This window comes from Budorcas taxicolor, chromosome 11 (genome assembly GCF_023091745.1).
Source record: "Budorcas taxicolor isolate Tak-1 chromosome 11, Takin1.1, whole genome shotgun sequence".
Taxonomy (NCBI): domain Eukaryota; kingdom Metazoa; phylum Chordata; class Mammalia; order Artiodactyla; family Bovidae; genus Budorcas; species Budorcas taxicolor.
In genome coordinates, this window is record NC_068920.1 from 137,597,640 (window position 1) to 137,614,594 (window position 16,955).

The following is a 16,955-nucleotide window of genomic DNA, read 5'->3' on the forward strand; positions in this document are numbered from 1 at the left end:
CAAGGCTATGGTTTTTCCTGTGGTCATGTATGGATGTGAGAGGTGGACTGTGAAGAAGGCTGAGCGCCGAAGAATTGATGCTTTTGAACTGTGGTGTTGGAGAAGACTCTTGAGGGTCCCTTGGGCTGCAAGGAGATCCAACCAGTCCATTCTGAAGGAGATCAGCCCTGCAATTTCTTTGGAAGGAATGATGCTAAAGCTGAAGCTCCAGTACTTTGGCCACCTCATGCGAAGAGTTGACTCATTGGAAAAGACTCTGATGCTGGGAGGGATTGGGGGCAGGAGGAGAAGGGGACGACCGAGGATGAGATGGCTGGATGGCATCACGGACTCGATGGACATGAGTCTGAGTGAACTCCAGGAGATGGTGATGAACAGGGAGGCCTGGTGTGCTGCGATTCATGGGGTCACAAAGAGTCGGACACGACTGATCGACTGAACTGAACTGAGGTCTCTTCTGCCTTTGATACTTCCAAAGACACTTTAAAAAAAAAAAAACTAAGCAACTTTTTCCAGCTTTTCTAATTGTTCTTGGCAGGCAGATGGCTCTGCAGTAGGCTAGTGTGCCATCCCCCAACCCCATCACTGCCATTACTGCTTCTGCCTAGCTTCCCATTCTCCAAGCTTTGCCTTGAGCAATATGCCATTTCGAGTTCTTTGTCCTTCATGTGACCTGTTTTTTCTCTGGACAGTTTTGGAATCTTCACTTTATCCACATTATTATGTTTTGTGATGACATTCCTTGGGCTGTTTATCCTTTTTAATCTGGAAACTGGCATCCTTACATCCTGAAAACTTTTCTCCTATTTTTTTCCTGCTTGTTTTCTGATTGTTTACATGTTAAACCTTCAGAAAAGATTCTGCTGATGGATTTCATTTTCCATTGTTCATCTTTCACTCTTTTAAAGTTCTGTATGATGCAAAATGGATAATTTCCCAGCCTTATCTTGGAATCCATCTAATTAAACTTTTGATTTCAGCCTTCATACAGATAATTTCTTGTTCTTTGTTCCCTTTTTGTGGAGTCTTTTTTAACTTTGTGGGTGTTTCTCTCTCTCTCTCTGAGGAAAGCAAATTTTGGGGGTTTTGCTGTATCATGCATTGTCTCTATTCATTCTGAATTTTCTTTATCACTTTTTGCTTATGTTGATCTATGATAGAAGCTTCCTCAAGTGTCTGACATTCCTTTGTTATCTGTTCACATTTAGGAATGAAGCACCCGAAATCCTAGGAGGTTTGTGTGGGTATGGGCCTTGTCAACTAAGCAGCTTCACAACAGCGTGATGGGATAGGTGTCCTGACCTTTTTTTTTTTTGGTGTTATTTCCCAGTGTCACTATCACTGCGTTCTTTCTCTAGAGCCCTTCAGTTTCTCCCTTAAAGTCTTCAAATCTCCTGCCCGAAAGCATCATCATTGAAGTGAGGCAGTGTGAGAGGCTGGTGAAAGTGTCAGCATTCATGTTGGGCTTTCCCTCAGACCTCCTGTCCATGAACGGCCCTTTCCCCTGCCTTTCCCTACTCTCTCCTTCAACTTGTGTACAGAATGAACCTGCCGCCCTGAACTGTGGCCGGGGAGGGGAGTTGCTGGGGGGTATTGGGTGAGGCAGTGGACCTGGGGGCGCTGCCCCTCAGCCTTCCATTTGTTCAGCGTGCTGTGACCTTGCACTGTCATGGAGTACCTGGTGGGGACTTAAGGCTCCCATGAACCAGGAAAGAAGCCCTGCCCTCTTAGAGGTCACAGTCTGCCAGGGGGAGATGATAATGAACATAGAAATTATTATGTTCAAAGGTGAGAGAGACGACCTTGATAAAAACAGTGCAGCAAGATAAAGGAATTAGAAGTGCCACGGCTGGGGGATAGAGGGCAGTGGTGGACTGTGCTTCATTTTTTATAACCTTGTGTGGAAATCATTTCAAACTTACTGAAGAATTACAAGAATAAGAATAGTACATAGAACGCTATATACACTTTATCCTGACTTACTGTTATTATTTTACCTCATTTTCTTTGTTATTTGCCCCCTACACACACACACACACACACACACACACACACACACACACACACACACACACACACACACACGAGGGGAATGGGGAGAGTCAGTGTATGTGTGCTGTGTGTGCATGTGTGTACATAGATATAATGTATATATCTCTCTGAACTAACTGAGAGTTAGATATATTATGGCCCTTTGAAGTGAGCAATTAGTTTTTTTAAGCTGGTGACTAAAATTTGAACTTGGTAACAGAGTATGTGATTCCTATTTTCATCATGCAGTATTTTCAGATACCATGGGGTATTTTTAATTGATAAATTAGTGATATTTGGATGTCAGGTGCAGCATAGTAAGAGCTGGCAGGAATGTGTAAAGGCTTGGGAATGCAGGCTGGTAGGGGCAGTAAGGCCTTCCCAGAGGCACTTGGCCTTTCTCTGTGCTCTGCAGGAGCGGAGGCCTTAGAAGTGCAGTGAGGCCGAGGTGAGACTCAGGAGCCAGAGTGGGGAGCGGCTAACCCTAGGAAATACTGTGGGTACACGAGGAGGGCTGGTCCGCTCAGGGAGCTGGTGTGTCTGGGTGACAATGGGAGCCAGAGCACCCCCTTCAGAGACCTGTGAGGGAAAAGATAAGATAGGTACATCTCTGATACTTTGTTATTTTTTCCTGAATTGAAAGGAGGACAGATTCTTACTTATTTTATGATCAAAGCTGATATTGGGGTTTATGGACTTCCTTCAGTTATTTGGTCCTAACCTTTTGCTGCAAGTTAACAGCTTGTTTTCCCAAGTTTTAACCTCTATCTCATGGGGTCTTAGCTTCCCCAACTGTTGGATCTGCCTGCCGCCAGATAAAGTGGGACGTGCTTTGCCATGATCCATGCCTTTCTTTTGACTTCTGAGGAGCTCGGAGGGTTTCCTGAGACAGCTTCTATGGCAGAAATCCCTTGTTGTCTGGTGCTTTGCCCTGCCCCCAGCGTGTGCCCTGCCGTGGAGCCTTCCCTAGTGTGAAACCGTGTGATGGATACCACTGCCTTGTCTTCATACAAGCACACAGTGGTATTTTAGTGTGTGGAACTGAAGTATACATGTTTCACAGCATCTTTCATCAAAGTTAAATGGGGAAGAATCTTTTTTACTGATCTCCCTGGCTGACCCCGAGTTCTTGTCATCAGCACTTTGCTTATGCAGGTATTCAGTGAATGTTTGTCAGATAATTTCTCTTTCCATGGTCCTTTTCAAAGGTTCCTAAGCCATGATGAAGAAGAGGTTTCTCGTGCCCATTTTGTGCTTCTCACGTACTTTTATTTCCACTAGCCTGCCTAGTGTGTGTTTGCCGTAATCTCTCTCCCATTAGACTTCAGGTCCTCTAAAAGTAGAGACTCTTTGTCTTGTTCACTGTTTTGCCTCCAGCTCTCACCACAGCGTCTGGTGTATTGTAGGTGCTGATATGTCTTTAATGAATGAACAAGTGAACACGCCAGAAAACAATCAATAAACCCAATGAATGACTCCTCCCTCTCCAGTGGGTCAAGCTTTTAAAGACTGGAGTTTCTAACTTAGAAAAGCCCCAACTCCATCGTCAAGTAATTCAGGATTTTACTTCCTGACCTGCATAGGGTATTCCCACTCCAAGCCTAAGGAATTGCCAAGTAAGATTTTTGGTCAGCAAAGCCATTCTTTCAGATCCTGTGTAGCTTTGCTGTTATAAACCAAGAGAAAGCTGATGTTGCCAGAGGCCACGGTGGTGTTGTGAGAATATCAGAGCTGTAGACGTGAGGGTGGCTTTGCTATTGTCACCATTCACTGAATTCTGGGGCTCCCTGGAAAACACTGTTCAGTTCAGAATAACAGGGGCTCTGTGATAGATTGCTGGACTCCAGAGCAGTTGAGCATCGTTAGTCTTCTGTTTGAGTTTTTAGTTATTTTGAATCTGAAAGACTCAAAAGGAAGTAGATTCCAAGAGATTTTAAGCTGAGAAGAAGAACATTTTACATTCAAAGTAAAATAAATCTGAAGTGTATAAAATGACAAAAGCTTGAAAAGCATGGGTTGTAGGAAGATTTTGAAGCTATGTTTCAAATGTGTGAGTGTGAAAGTGAAAGTGAAGTCGCTCAGTCGTGTCCGACTCTTTGCGACCCCATGGACTGTAGCCTACCAGGCTCCTCCCTCCATGGGATTCTCCAGGCAAGAATACTGGAGTGGTTTGCCATTTCCTTCTCACAGATATGCAAGTGTTCCTTGTAATTTGTAGCCCTGAAATGTAGATTAAAAGCATGAAATTGCTTTTTTGTTTTTTTTATATTTGGGTAATTAAAGTGTAGAAAAATCTGTCCTAGAAGATCTGAATATAATTCACATGAATAAAAAATGGTAAAAGTGGTCAGTCTCATGAATGTCATCTGTCGTATGCAAAACATTGCAGTGGCGTAATTTTTTTCAGTATCGACTTTGAAGGGTCTTCCTTCTTAGGATTTAGGGTTCTTTCTGAAGTTGAATGATTTGGAACACTTGTAAATATTGGCCTATTTCTAACAATAATGGTAGCAGTTGTTTCAACCACAAAGAGTTATGTCACGAAACAATAATAATTAAGAAATTCTTTTGTCTGCAAGTATATGGTGTAATTAATGGATGGCATAGGCTTCCCAGGTGGCTCAGTGGACCGAAGCAGGAGATGCAGTTTCGATCCCAGGATCAAGAAGATCTCCTGGAGGAGGAAATGATAACCCACTCCAGTATTCTTGCCTGGAAAATTCCATGGACAGAGGAGCCTGGCAGTTTACAGTGCATGGGGTCTCACAGAGTCAGACACAACTTAGCAACTAAACAATAACAACAATGTGCTCTGAAGTTTCCGTGCTTGGATTCATCTTTATCACTTTGTAACTAAATCTCAGTTTTCTCATCTATGGAAAAAGAAACTCACTTGATAAGGTTACGCATTTGTAACTAAATCTCAGTTTTCTCATCTATGGAAAAAGAAACTTACTTGATAAGGTTACGCATTAAATGAGATTATGTATATAAAATACATTAGCATAGTTCCTAGAAGATAGTAAACTACCATTACTGCTGTTATTCTAAGCACTTTCCTGCTGTGGGGCATATTCCTGTCTTACTGATGTATGAACTTGTTAAAACCGAATATAAGATCTCCAAAAGCAAGCTCTTGATCGTTAAAATAGAATGGACTTTTCAGCTTATCAGCTGCAGCAGGCTTGTGCTCAATCGCTCAGTTAGGTCCAGCTCTTCGCGACTCCATTTTTTTTCAGGCAAGAATACTGGAGCGGGTTGCCATTTCCTCCTCCAGGGGATCTTCCTGAGGGATCAAACCTCCATATCCTGCTTTGGCAAGTGGATTCTTTACCACTGAGCCGCCTGAGAAGCCATAAACTGCATACATATAATTCAGTGAGCTGAATAGCCTTATCCTAAGGAGAGGAAAACGTGGCCTTTGGGGAGAAGAGATAAACGAGGATTATTCCTAGGTCTGTGTTTTGACTACTCGCAACTTTATCTTTGAATGCTGCCTGGTTTTTATTGCATGTTCTCTAACATGTCTTAACGATGTTGGCAGTCATGTGAAAGGAAAAGCTGTGTGCTATGTGTTCTTGTTTTCAACTTGTAGGAAGTACCCTACTGTGATAATGGGCTCAGCTGATAAGCAAATAGGGAAAGTAGCAGTGATGCCATTCTTCTTCTTAAGATGTTATCATGGCTTCATTTAGTCATAACAGATAGACATCATTGCTGCTCTCCAGAAAAATGGATGCATCTGTCATGAGCTATCTGAACAGTATAAGTATATTGAAGGTGTCTTTTGTAGATTTTACTCTGTTTAAAAGTAAAATGCCTATTTTATGAAACAAATTGTATACAAACCACACCTGAACTTCATGCTCCTTACCTTATGGCTATACTTCAAATTGTTTCCTAACTTCCTTTCTGGAAGATCATTAATAATAATAATAAATTCAGGAAAAATAAACATCAAAATACTCTCTCCAGTCCCCCAAATGTACCCTGTATAAAAAGTCATAGTGTGTATATTTACTTTCCTATACTAGTCAAGAAAACATATTTGTGCTTCATTACCAAATGTTGACTCTTAGATTTCAAGTGAGAATGTGAAATATATGAAATTGTTTCCTTAGAATAGGATGAATTGGCCAGTCTAGAAATCATTTCTTTAATAAGACAGTAACGTAAGAAAATGTTTTGTCATGTACACAAATTTGGAAACTTTCTCTGCACAGCTGTGTTATAAAATCAGGTATATTTCCTTGACCTCAGTGATTTTTTTTTTTTTTTTGCCAATAGGTTTCTACATGAATAAAAGAAATTTTTATTACTATGCCTTTCCCTATCACATTTGGACTATAAATTTCATTGAAATTATCATCATGATCTGTAGGAAAAGTCTAAGTTTCACCCAACAGGTAATAACTGTTGCTCTCCAAAGGCAAGAGAGGAACACCAGCCTAGTCAACTAAATATTAGTTGTGATAAACAATCTTTGGTCTTCTTATATTATTAAGAGGTAATGATGCATTCAGAGCGCACATTAGAACTTCCTTATTGTTTCGGTACATTCCCATGATTTCATAGTGCACTTTAAATCTCAGCTTGTTATTGATACAGATCAACCAAATGTAAGCCTGTAGTCACTCGTGTATTTTTAGAGTTTTTCTTTGCATGTAGTTTTGTTTAACACGGGTCACAGTAATGGACCGTTTATACAAAGTAATGAATTGCTTCCTGTTTCTGCCAACTGATTTGATCAGTCCAAAGTTCCTTAGGTGCTGTGGGTTACATAACTAGTATGGAATCTGTATGGTACATGTTTTAGTATGACAGTAACTGTATTAACCATTTATATTCTCTAAATCTTTGAGGACATTTTACTAAACATAAGGAAGCCCGTTATTTTGAAGTGAATAAATTTGAAACCTTACAGAGCACATTTACCAGACTTCTTGGAAAACAGATTATTTTCATTAGTTGATTGTTCTGGCTTACTGTGGATTGGCCGGGGAGTGGGGGGTGGGGGGGGCATTTCTTTCTAACTTTCCCACTTTAAATGTTTGTCATGTGTTTTAGCATATTTTCCTGCTTTTATGAGCAGAGTACAATAGAACACAATTTAGTTTTACTTTCCTGAAGAATTTGTAGCACCTGAAAGGACTTATTCTGAATATTTTCTCTTATCTCTGGTGCCATTATAAATGCAGAAGGTTTAGAGGGTTAGGATTAAATGTACTGACCTCACATTATTCCCTAGAATCATTTTTTTTAACCAAATCCCTGATAGTAGTTGGTTTGGTTATTTACTAACATGGTTAAATGTTACTTGGAGGGAAAAATTAGCTTGGAGTTGAATTGTTAAATTGTAGTTAGTGGGGATTGCATTATTCAGTGATGTCTAATTTTCAAACAAAATTACCTTTGTGCTTTCAGGATAAAAAGTCCAGAGAACATATGAGCCCCAAGGCTTAGAATGTCTCCTTTGAAGCTTGCTAATTCCCTTTTACTCACAATTCCAACCAGTTTATTTCAAAGAATAAACAGAATTAGAACACCCACATTATTAGCACATGCAGACCTACTTAACGTTCACTATACCATAATATTCCATTAGACAGATATATCACAGTTTATGTAACCAATCGCAATTATGGACATCCATCTCCAGTCTTTTGCTATTCTAAATAATTCTGTTCTCCAGTTTTCCCAGCTGCATTTCAGTTCAGTTCAGTCACTCAGTCGTGTCCGACTCTTTGTGACCCCATGGACTACAGCACGCCAGGCTTCCCTGTCCATGACCAACTCCCAGAATTTACTCCAACTCATGTCCATTGAGTCGGTGATACCATCCAACCATCTCATCCTCTGTCATCCCCTTCTCCTCTCGCCTTCAGTCTTTCCCAGCATCAGTTCTTTGCATCAGGTGGCCAAAGTATTGGAGTTTCAGCTTCAGCATCAGTCCTTCCAATGAATATTCAGGACTGATTTCCTTTAGGATGGACTGTTTGGATCTCCTTGCTGTCCAAGGGACTCTCAAGAGACTTCTCCAATACCACAGTTCAAAAGCATCAATTCTTCGGCTCTCAGCTTTCTTTATAGTCCAGTTCTCACATCCATACATGACTATTGGAAAAACCATACCTATGATTGGATGGACCTTTGTTGGCAAAGTAATGTCTCTGCTTTTTAATATGCTGTCTATGTTGGTCATGGCTTTTCTTCCAAGGAACAAGCATCTTTTAATTTCATGGCTGCAGTCACCATCTGCAGTGATTTTGGAGCCCAAACAAATAAAGTCTGTCACTGTTTTCATTGTTTCCCCATCTATTTGCCTGCATTTATGTATCAGCTTTTTTTTTCTCCTCCACTGATACCTTTATCATAAATTTAATTCCCATATATGTTCAGATCTGTTTCTAGACTCATTTCTGTTCCACTGAGCTGTGTGATCCTTTTCTGATCATACAGTTTTAACTGTTGTGGCTTCATAATGTGTACTGTCAGTAGAGCTGATCTCCCCTCTTTCTCTTTTTCAGAATTCCTAGGTTTGATGTATTTCATTTTCCAGATGAACATTAACATAATTTGTCAAATTTCAAAATAAGGATCATCTAATTTAGTATTTAATTGGGATTGAATGAATTGAATTGATCCGTTAACTTAGTGGGAGAATTTATATCTCCTTTGCCATGGAAGAACAAGTGTCTCTTTGGATTTTAAAGTTCTCTTTAGATAAGTGTAGTACATTTCTTTTTATGTTGGTGTTTAGCTATTATTTTTATACATGAAATTTTGTTAATGTTTTAAACATAAACCAAAAAGTCGTTTTACCTTCCAATATTTCTGTTGTTCAGTCACTTTCATGTATGACTCTTTGCCACCAATAATTCTCTTACTTTTTTTTAATCGTGAAATTTCACTGATACAGTACTTCTAGGACTAAGGATGCAATAGCCAAAGTAATCTTATTAAGATGGAAGTCAAACACACCACCCCTGTTTTCAGAACCCTTCAAAAGCTTTTCGGTGACTCAGAGTGAAAACCAAAGGCCCGTTGGGCCATCCATGCGCTGCTGCCCCTGTGATTATGACGGTCACAACTGAGCTGCTCCCTTCACACACTCTGCTCCAGCTGCACTGCCCTGCCTGCTTCTCTCTTTTTGTAAAATGTTTACTTATTTATTTATTTGGCTGCACTGGGTCTTCGTTGCAGCACTCAGTACCTTTAGTTGTGCCATGTGGGATTTAGTCCCCTGACCAGGCCCCCTGCAGTGGGAGCACAGAGTCTCTGCCACTGGACCACCAGAGAAATCTCTCTTAAACACCACATTAGGTTCTACCTTACGGCCTATGCACTTGCACTTCCCTCTCCCAGAAAACCTCTTTTTCCAAATATCTTCTGTTCATTCCGTAGCTGCCTTTGCATAAATGTCACCTTTCTCTGAAGCCTTCACTAAAACACCTCGTTTAGAGCTACACCCCCACTTCCAGCAGTTTCCAGTCTTTTTTCATTATCTTCTGTCTTTCCTACCGCACCATAGGACTTGAAACTTACTAGTATCATCTCTTAATTACTTAATTATTATATTTTTATAAATGAAACTCATATCCATATTCAAATGCAGAAAGCCAAACATACTCAAGCCATTTTTGAAGAACAAGAAAATGGGGTTTAACTTACTCTACCAAATACCAAAATCTAAAGTTTTAGTAAATAAGACATTGTGCTCTCGGCACAGAGTTAGAAAAGGAGGTCAATAGAACAGCTTAGAGAGCCCAGGAAAGGACCTTTCACATACATGATTTGCTACTGAAGTGTCACAGCAGAGAAGCAGGGGAGGACTGCCTTTGCAGTTAATAGTGCTGTAACAATTGAGTTTCCATATGGAGAAAAATTGTTAGACCCATATTCCACACGTAAAAATCAGTTTCAGGTAGATTATGGACTGAAAAAGTGAAAGACTAGGCCATCAAACTCTTAGAGATATTATTGAAGAATATTGGCTGCCAAGGAGCCTGCCATGACTGTACTGTGGCCAACCTGGCTTCCTTACCAGATCGGGTTCCTTTTGCTCCAGGTGGGACTAACAAAAGAGAGCCCAGCTGAAGCTGAGAAGTTGGTTTCTTCATCATTTTCTTTGCTGCCACTGCAGCTGCTAAAGAAACCTGCTTTCCATTGTCGAGGGAGAACTTTTCCTGTGCAATGGGGAATGAAGTCCTTCATAGCCCTTCAGCGGGGAGGACCCTGCAGGGCAGTATGAAGCCCTTCCTCTCTCAGTACCAAAGATTGCTCCATATAAACCCACCCCTGTGAGAAATCGCTCAAGTCCTAAGACCAGCAGAACATTTGTAGCTCTTATAGGAATTAAAGAACTCATGACCCTAAAATTACCCAAAAGACAGGGGAAGAAATCTGAATTTGAAGGTATAAAGTCAGTGGTTAACTGTAGCACCTCTCCAGTTGCTAAAAGATTTTTTTATTGTTTCTCCCTCTCAGACTCTTAAAAAAGCATGCTGTTTGGTATCCAAGTGAAATGCTAGAGCCCTGAATCAAACTGCTAACGTTAGACAACATGATGAAATTTACTTTCTGTGTGGAGCTCCAGACACCCACCAAAGTGACTGTACTTTCAAAAACTGAAGCGGAAAGGCTAGCAATTATGCCATAATAAGTGTTCTTATTGATCCACATCGGTAGTACTTGGTATATTGTTAGATTTCTTAATTTTTGCCACTCTGAAGGATATATTCCACATGTCGAAGGGAGACAGCAGCCCTGTTTGAGCCACTGGGAGCAGTCCTGAAGAGTATCTTTGGACAGAAAAGTGAAGGTGAAGCAGTAGCTTGCCTACTATATGTGGACAGTGAGAATAGGGAGACCTGTTCAGGAGCCCTGGAGGTGTCAGAAGGCTGTCAGGTTCTTTACCGATGCTTCCTGAGACTGATGGTAACTATCGCTGGGATGCTTGTGCTCTGTACTCTGCTTACCCTGTGTCCTCAATGGAATCGTCATCACGGGTGGGTCAGGAATGCTGTATCCCTATGTGACGCTAGAAGGGGATGAAGAAGGTGACCAAACACCCATAAAGCCCTGCGATTCCGAAGCTGATCTCATTCCTCCTCTGTTTGTGTTCAAATGCATTGAGTTGGAATTCACTCTGGAAGTGGCATCCAGGGAGAATGATTCCTTTAACTGACTTTTCTTGTCCAGTCAGACTTCATAGAGACCCCGTAACCTTTGTGTGACTCTTTATATATAACCTTTGTGTAATCTCACTGAAACGCAGGCAGCTGGCTCTGACTGGAGGATTCTGGATCATCCCTGACATTCTGGAACCCACAATGATCTGCATCACCAGTACCCACGAATGCTCCATAAGGCCTTCATTCAGTACAGTCCATCCAGCTTCTCCTCTGCTTTGTACTTGAGAAGATGCCAAGGTCGCAGAAACTCAGCATTCATTCAGAAAGCACATCATGAGCATTTTGCAACGTGTTGTTACCAATCCAGCATTTTAAAAATCATCTGAAAAGGCTGTGGTTCTCAGCTCCCAAAGAACGTCTTTTATTTAGTCATCATGCAGGCCTCAGGGAACAGTATATTCTTACTTACGTGACAGAGAAGGACATGTAGCAGAGATCAGATTATTGTGACTGAAAAAGAAACAGCGAAAAGATCTCAGATATTGTTGAGAGAAAAGGAAAAGCCTGTAGGAAATAGCTAAGCCCTTAGCTGCTAGATACGACCAAGGAAGAACAAGAAGATATGATTAGAAAGAAGGGTCCTCCCCAGTTTTTACCCTCAAATCCCTGTTCTCTGTCAGTGAGAGAGACATGAAGGCAGAGTGACAGGTGTTACCTGATCAATGTAACATTTGGTCCATGCCATCAAATAGATTATTATGAAAAAGGACCGTCGATGGTAGAAGGTGAGAAAGAGACTGAGTCCACAAAGCCCCACCTTTACTATCAGGTCCTACCGGGAGAAATACATCCAGTTCATCCAGAAGGAGGAATGTAAATACTTAAAGGAAATGGTAAATCACTGATGCCCAAAATCAAAGGAATAGACTCACAACTAAAGTTAAACCCAGCCCAAGGCTTAAATCCACATTGTAGAACAGGTAAGAAGTTAGCATTATCCAATTTCTGAAAAATCTAATTTCTAAAATATTTTTTAAATGAAAAAAATAATATCTGCGTGATTTGAGGTTGTAGACGAATTTCTTAAACCAAGGACAGAGAACCATAGCTGTAAAAGAAAAGACTATTAAATTCAATTGTATCAAACAGAAGAGTTTATCTCCATTAAAAAAATAAGAAGAAGAATAAGGAATGAACAGGCAAGTCAAGAACTACAACATGAAAAAGGGCTGGTGTCTAGACTAAAAAGTACCTTCTACAAATCAATAATTTAAAAGACAGTTCTAATAGAAAAATGTGAGACTTAACTAAGACATTTTCAGAGGATGTATAGAAAATGTTCCCAAAACATAAAAACCTTAAGTCAGAGCCATAACGAAATACCTTCAAATAACAGGTTAGTCAATTACAATTATAATTACAAAGGTTGCCAGAACCAAGTATTAGGATATATAACACTATGAACCGTAATGCCTGATGGTATGTGTGTATACTTAGTCCCTCAGTCATGTGTGACTCTTTGCTACCCTATGGACTGTATTCTGACAGGTTCCTCTGTCCATGGAATTCTCTAGGCAAGAACATTGGAGTGGGTTGCCATTCCCTTCTCCAGGGGATCTTACCAACCCAGGAATTGATCCCAGGTCTCCTGCATTGCAGACAGATTCTTTATCGTCTGAGCTATCAGGGAAGCCCATGTCTGATGGTAGGGGAGTACACTGGTACAAGTTCTTTGGAAAACTGTTTGGAACTACCTACTAACACTGCAGCTAACATGTGCAACCATATGTCCACATATTTCTACTTTGAGATGACATAGTCAACAGAAATACATGCACAAGAGACATGTGTAAAAATATCAGCATCTTTGTAGTAACAACCCAGATATCTATCTATAAAATCAATTGTGTTGTGTTCTTACAATGGAAAACTAGATAGCAAATGTAATGAGCTATTTCTATATGCATCAACAAGGATGGATCTTATAAACAGTACTGATTGAAGCAAGTAAAATAAAAACACACTGCATGATTACATTTGTATCAAATTCATTAACAAACAAAAATTAACTATGGTGTTAAGAGATAGGTGTTAGTCTGCTCGAACTGCCTAACAAAATGTCACAGACTGGGTGGCCTAAACAACTGACATTTATTTTCTTATTTCTGGAGTTTGGAAGCCCAATATCAACATTCTAACATGGTCAGTTTCTGGTGATACTTCTTCCTGGCCTATGGATGGCCATCTTCTCTCTCTGTGTTCTCCAGACCTCTTTTCTTTGTGCTCTTGGGAAGAGTGCAAGCTCCGGTGTCTGTCCTTTTAAGGACACTAATCTTACTTATCCATGGCTTCACAAGGAGCTCAGTGGTAAAGAATCCGCCTGCCAGTGCAGGAGACAAACAGGTTCGATCCCTGGATCAGGAAGATCACCTCGAGAAGGAAATGGCAGCTTGCTCCAGTATTCTTGCCTGGAAAATTCCATGGACAGAGGAGTGTGGCAGGCTACAGTCCATGTCTAACAAAGAGTCAGACATGACTGAGCATGCATGCTTTATTGATTTTGAATCAGTTGTTAGGAATAAATTTCATCCTGGGCTGCCCTGGTGACTCAGTGGTAAAGAATCAACCTGCCAACGCAGGAGACACAGGTTCGGTCCCTGGTCTGGGAAGATCCCATATGCTGTGGAGCATCTGAGTTCTTGTGCCACAGCTATTAGGCTGGTGCTCTAGAGCCTGGGGAACCTCAGCTATTGAAACCTTGTGCCCTAGTGCCCGTGCTCCGCAACAAGAGAAGCCACCACAATGAGAAGCCTGCGCATCACAACTAGAGAGTAGCCCCCACGTGCCACAACTAGAGACAAATCCATGCAACAAGAAGACTCAGCACAGCCTATATGTGTGTGTGTGTGTGTATATACACACACACACACACACATATGAGCCTGACAGACTACAGTCCATGGGGTTGCGCAGAGTCGGACATGACTGAAGTGACGAAGCAGCAGCAGCATATATACATATGGTCCTGTTAAAGATTATCTTTGGCTGGTAAGGTTACAGAATAGAGGAGCTTTTCAAATGTGAACTATCTCCAAATATGAATAAAAGAAATTCTGACTAGAAATAGAGTATTTTTTGTAGTTTTAATCTCTTTGGGCATCATTAGTCAAATTGGTACTCCACTAACATAGTAAATTCTTTTCTACTTTCAGCAATCTTTCAAAAGGAGTGGGAGTTGCTGTCATACTCAAAAACTTATGTATCTGATTTCCTCTTCATCCTGAAAATTAACCCCTTCAACTTGAGGGACATCCTTATATCCTACCCAGATTGGTTGAGGGCTGAGAAGGCAGTGGATGGTACTTCTCAGTCTGAGTAGATCATTAGCCATGTTCTAAAACCTAGTCATTTGTGGATACTATATGGAAGAAATGAGAAAGCAGTAACTTATCCCTTAGGAAAACTTCTCATCAAAAAATTTTTTTTCATTATAGGTGATTCACTCCATTCTGCTCTTTCCAACAATTGAGCGAATATCTGAGTCACCCAAAGGCAAGTTTGCCACACCTCTTTTGTGCTGGCTTCGATATGCTTTCTATGTTCCTTGCTACTTATTGCTTAAACCATGGCCTGAGAAAATCAAGTCCTTGATGACCAGAATGGTCCTTCAAATGATGGACATACCAAGGGAATTTTTGTGTCTGAATATGTTGGAACCGTTCTGCCTTGGTAAGCACATTTTAAAATGTATATGTTTATTCTTATATCAGAAAGTGTTAAGAGAATAACCACAGACAGTGGGTGAGTCTCAAACAAGGAATTATTTGTTATATTTTTCTCCTAAAAGTTTAAAACTAGAAACAAAATGAAAATAGGGATATTCTAAATGACAGAGAAGCCTCATCAGGCTTTAATTTTAAACCTTATCCTTCTGATTCTCTACTCTAGCTGTAGGACAATGAGAAAGAATTCTTCTCTATCTACTATATATGGAGTCCCTTACAGGAATCTACGGTGTTCCCTGTTAAGCTCAGTGTATAAACTGCAAAAATCAGCACAAGGAAACCAGGCCTAATATCCCCATAGAGTGAATAAACTATGATTTTGCTTTGCTCTTTAGAAGTTTTTGGAGAGATTTTAAAAAGTAATAAATAGTAGTCATGGTAGTATAACATTGGAGGCTTTACTAATTATAGTTTCTGAATATGCCAGGGAATGTTTTTGATACTTTACCTTTTGGCTTCAAATGTTATTTTTAAATGTAATTTATCTTTTAGTTAGTACTAATTTATACTATATTTACAAATGATTTTAATAATAAAATTATGCTACCTCCATAGTCTATAAAATGGAGATAATAATATCCTGTACCTCAAAAGATTATTACAGGGTTAAATGTGATAATTTATGCAAAGCGCCTATCTAGTATTTTATTTATAATAAGCCTCCAATAAATGGTATAGCAGCAGTTGCAGCAGCAGCTAATAGCACTGTTCTAAGCTTTTACCTGTAATCCTCAGACGAACTAATGAAGTTCAGGTATTCCTGTCCCCATTTTACAGATGAAGATACTGAGGTTCAGAGAAGTTACATAGTTTGCCTGAAGTCACACAACTAGTGGGTAGTGTTCAAATTCCAGCAGTATGCCACTGTGTTAAGCTTCCTTTTACTGCAGCTGCTGCTGCTGTCTCTTTGCTCCAGTCAAGCATAAAAGCAGGACTACTGTCTAAAGTTTATGGTGCTCACTTACATTGATTCCCACAATTTCATATGCATAGTGAATTCAGAAACAAGTCACACCCCTGCCTTTATAGTTATACAGCCACAGATTACGTGGGACGTGTTTTTCTAAATAGCAAGAAGCAGTCATCACAAATACAAAGTTCAGTCTGTTTTCTGTATTTATGGACTTCCCCCTCAACTATGTTCTACCAACACCTATTGTTTATTATAGGCTTAGCAAGGGAGAGGAAGAAGATAAGATAGGGAGAAGGGAAGCCAGGCTTGGAACAGTCATAAAAATGACCAAAGACTGAAGTTGGAGATGTCCCTTGAGGACCTGCTGGTACAGCCCCTTATTTTTCCCCTCATAGAAGAGAAAGAAATAGCCTAGTAAGTGAAAATGGCAATGACTGTAAGTCATACACCCTCAGTGAAATACCTAGAATTACCACTTTAAAATCTACATAAGGAGACATATTTAAAAAAACAAAAACACTATAAGTAAATCAAAATAGAATTCTAAAACATTCAGTAACACATAGACAGGCCAGAGAAAGAACATAGAAAACTAGAAAACAGATAGCTATCAGAAAACAAATAATAAAATGGCAAACAAGCTCTAACATTACCAATAGTTACATTAAAGTAAATGGTCAAAATACACCAATTAAAAGATAAAGATTGACAGCATGAATTTTAAAACGTAACCTGAGTATATGCTATCTTCAGAAAATGTAGTTAAAGCATAATCATATAGGTAGGTTGAAAGTAACAGAATATGAAAAGATATATCATGCAAATATTAATCAAAATGAACCAGGAATGATTATATTAATATCAGATAAAGTAGACTTCAGAGCAAAGAAAATTACCAGGAACAGAGAGGGACATTACATAATGAAAATAGTAAAAGAGTTAATCTACTAAGGAGTCATAGTAATTCTAATAGGTGTATGTACAAAACAAGTGTGCTGCAAAATACATGAAGCAAAAACTGATACAACTGAAAGGAGTAATGGACAGATCCACAATTATAGCTGGATACGTAAATATCCTTCTCCACAATCA

General features: G+C 39.9%; 1 protein-coding gene across 1 annotated transcript in view; it reads left to right on the top strand.

Moving 5' to 3' along the window:
• The window catches only part of LDAH (lipid droplet associated hydrolase), a 93,047-nt gene that overhangs the window by 52,401 nt on the left and 23,691 nt on the right, over positions 1–16,955 (top strand). The window contains exon 5 of the mRNA XM_052648517.1: positions 14,660–14,894. Coding sequence (XP_052504477.1) covers positions 14,660–14,894 — 235 coding nt within the window. The remainder of the gene's footprint in view (positions 1–14,659; positions 14,895–16,955) is intronic.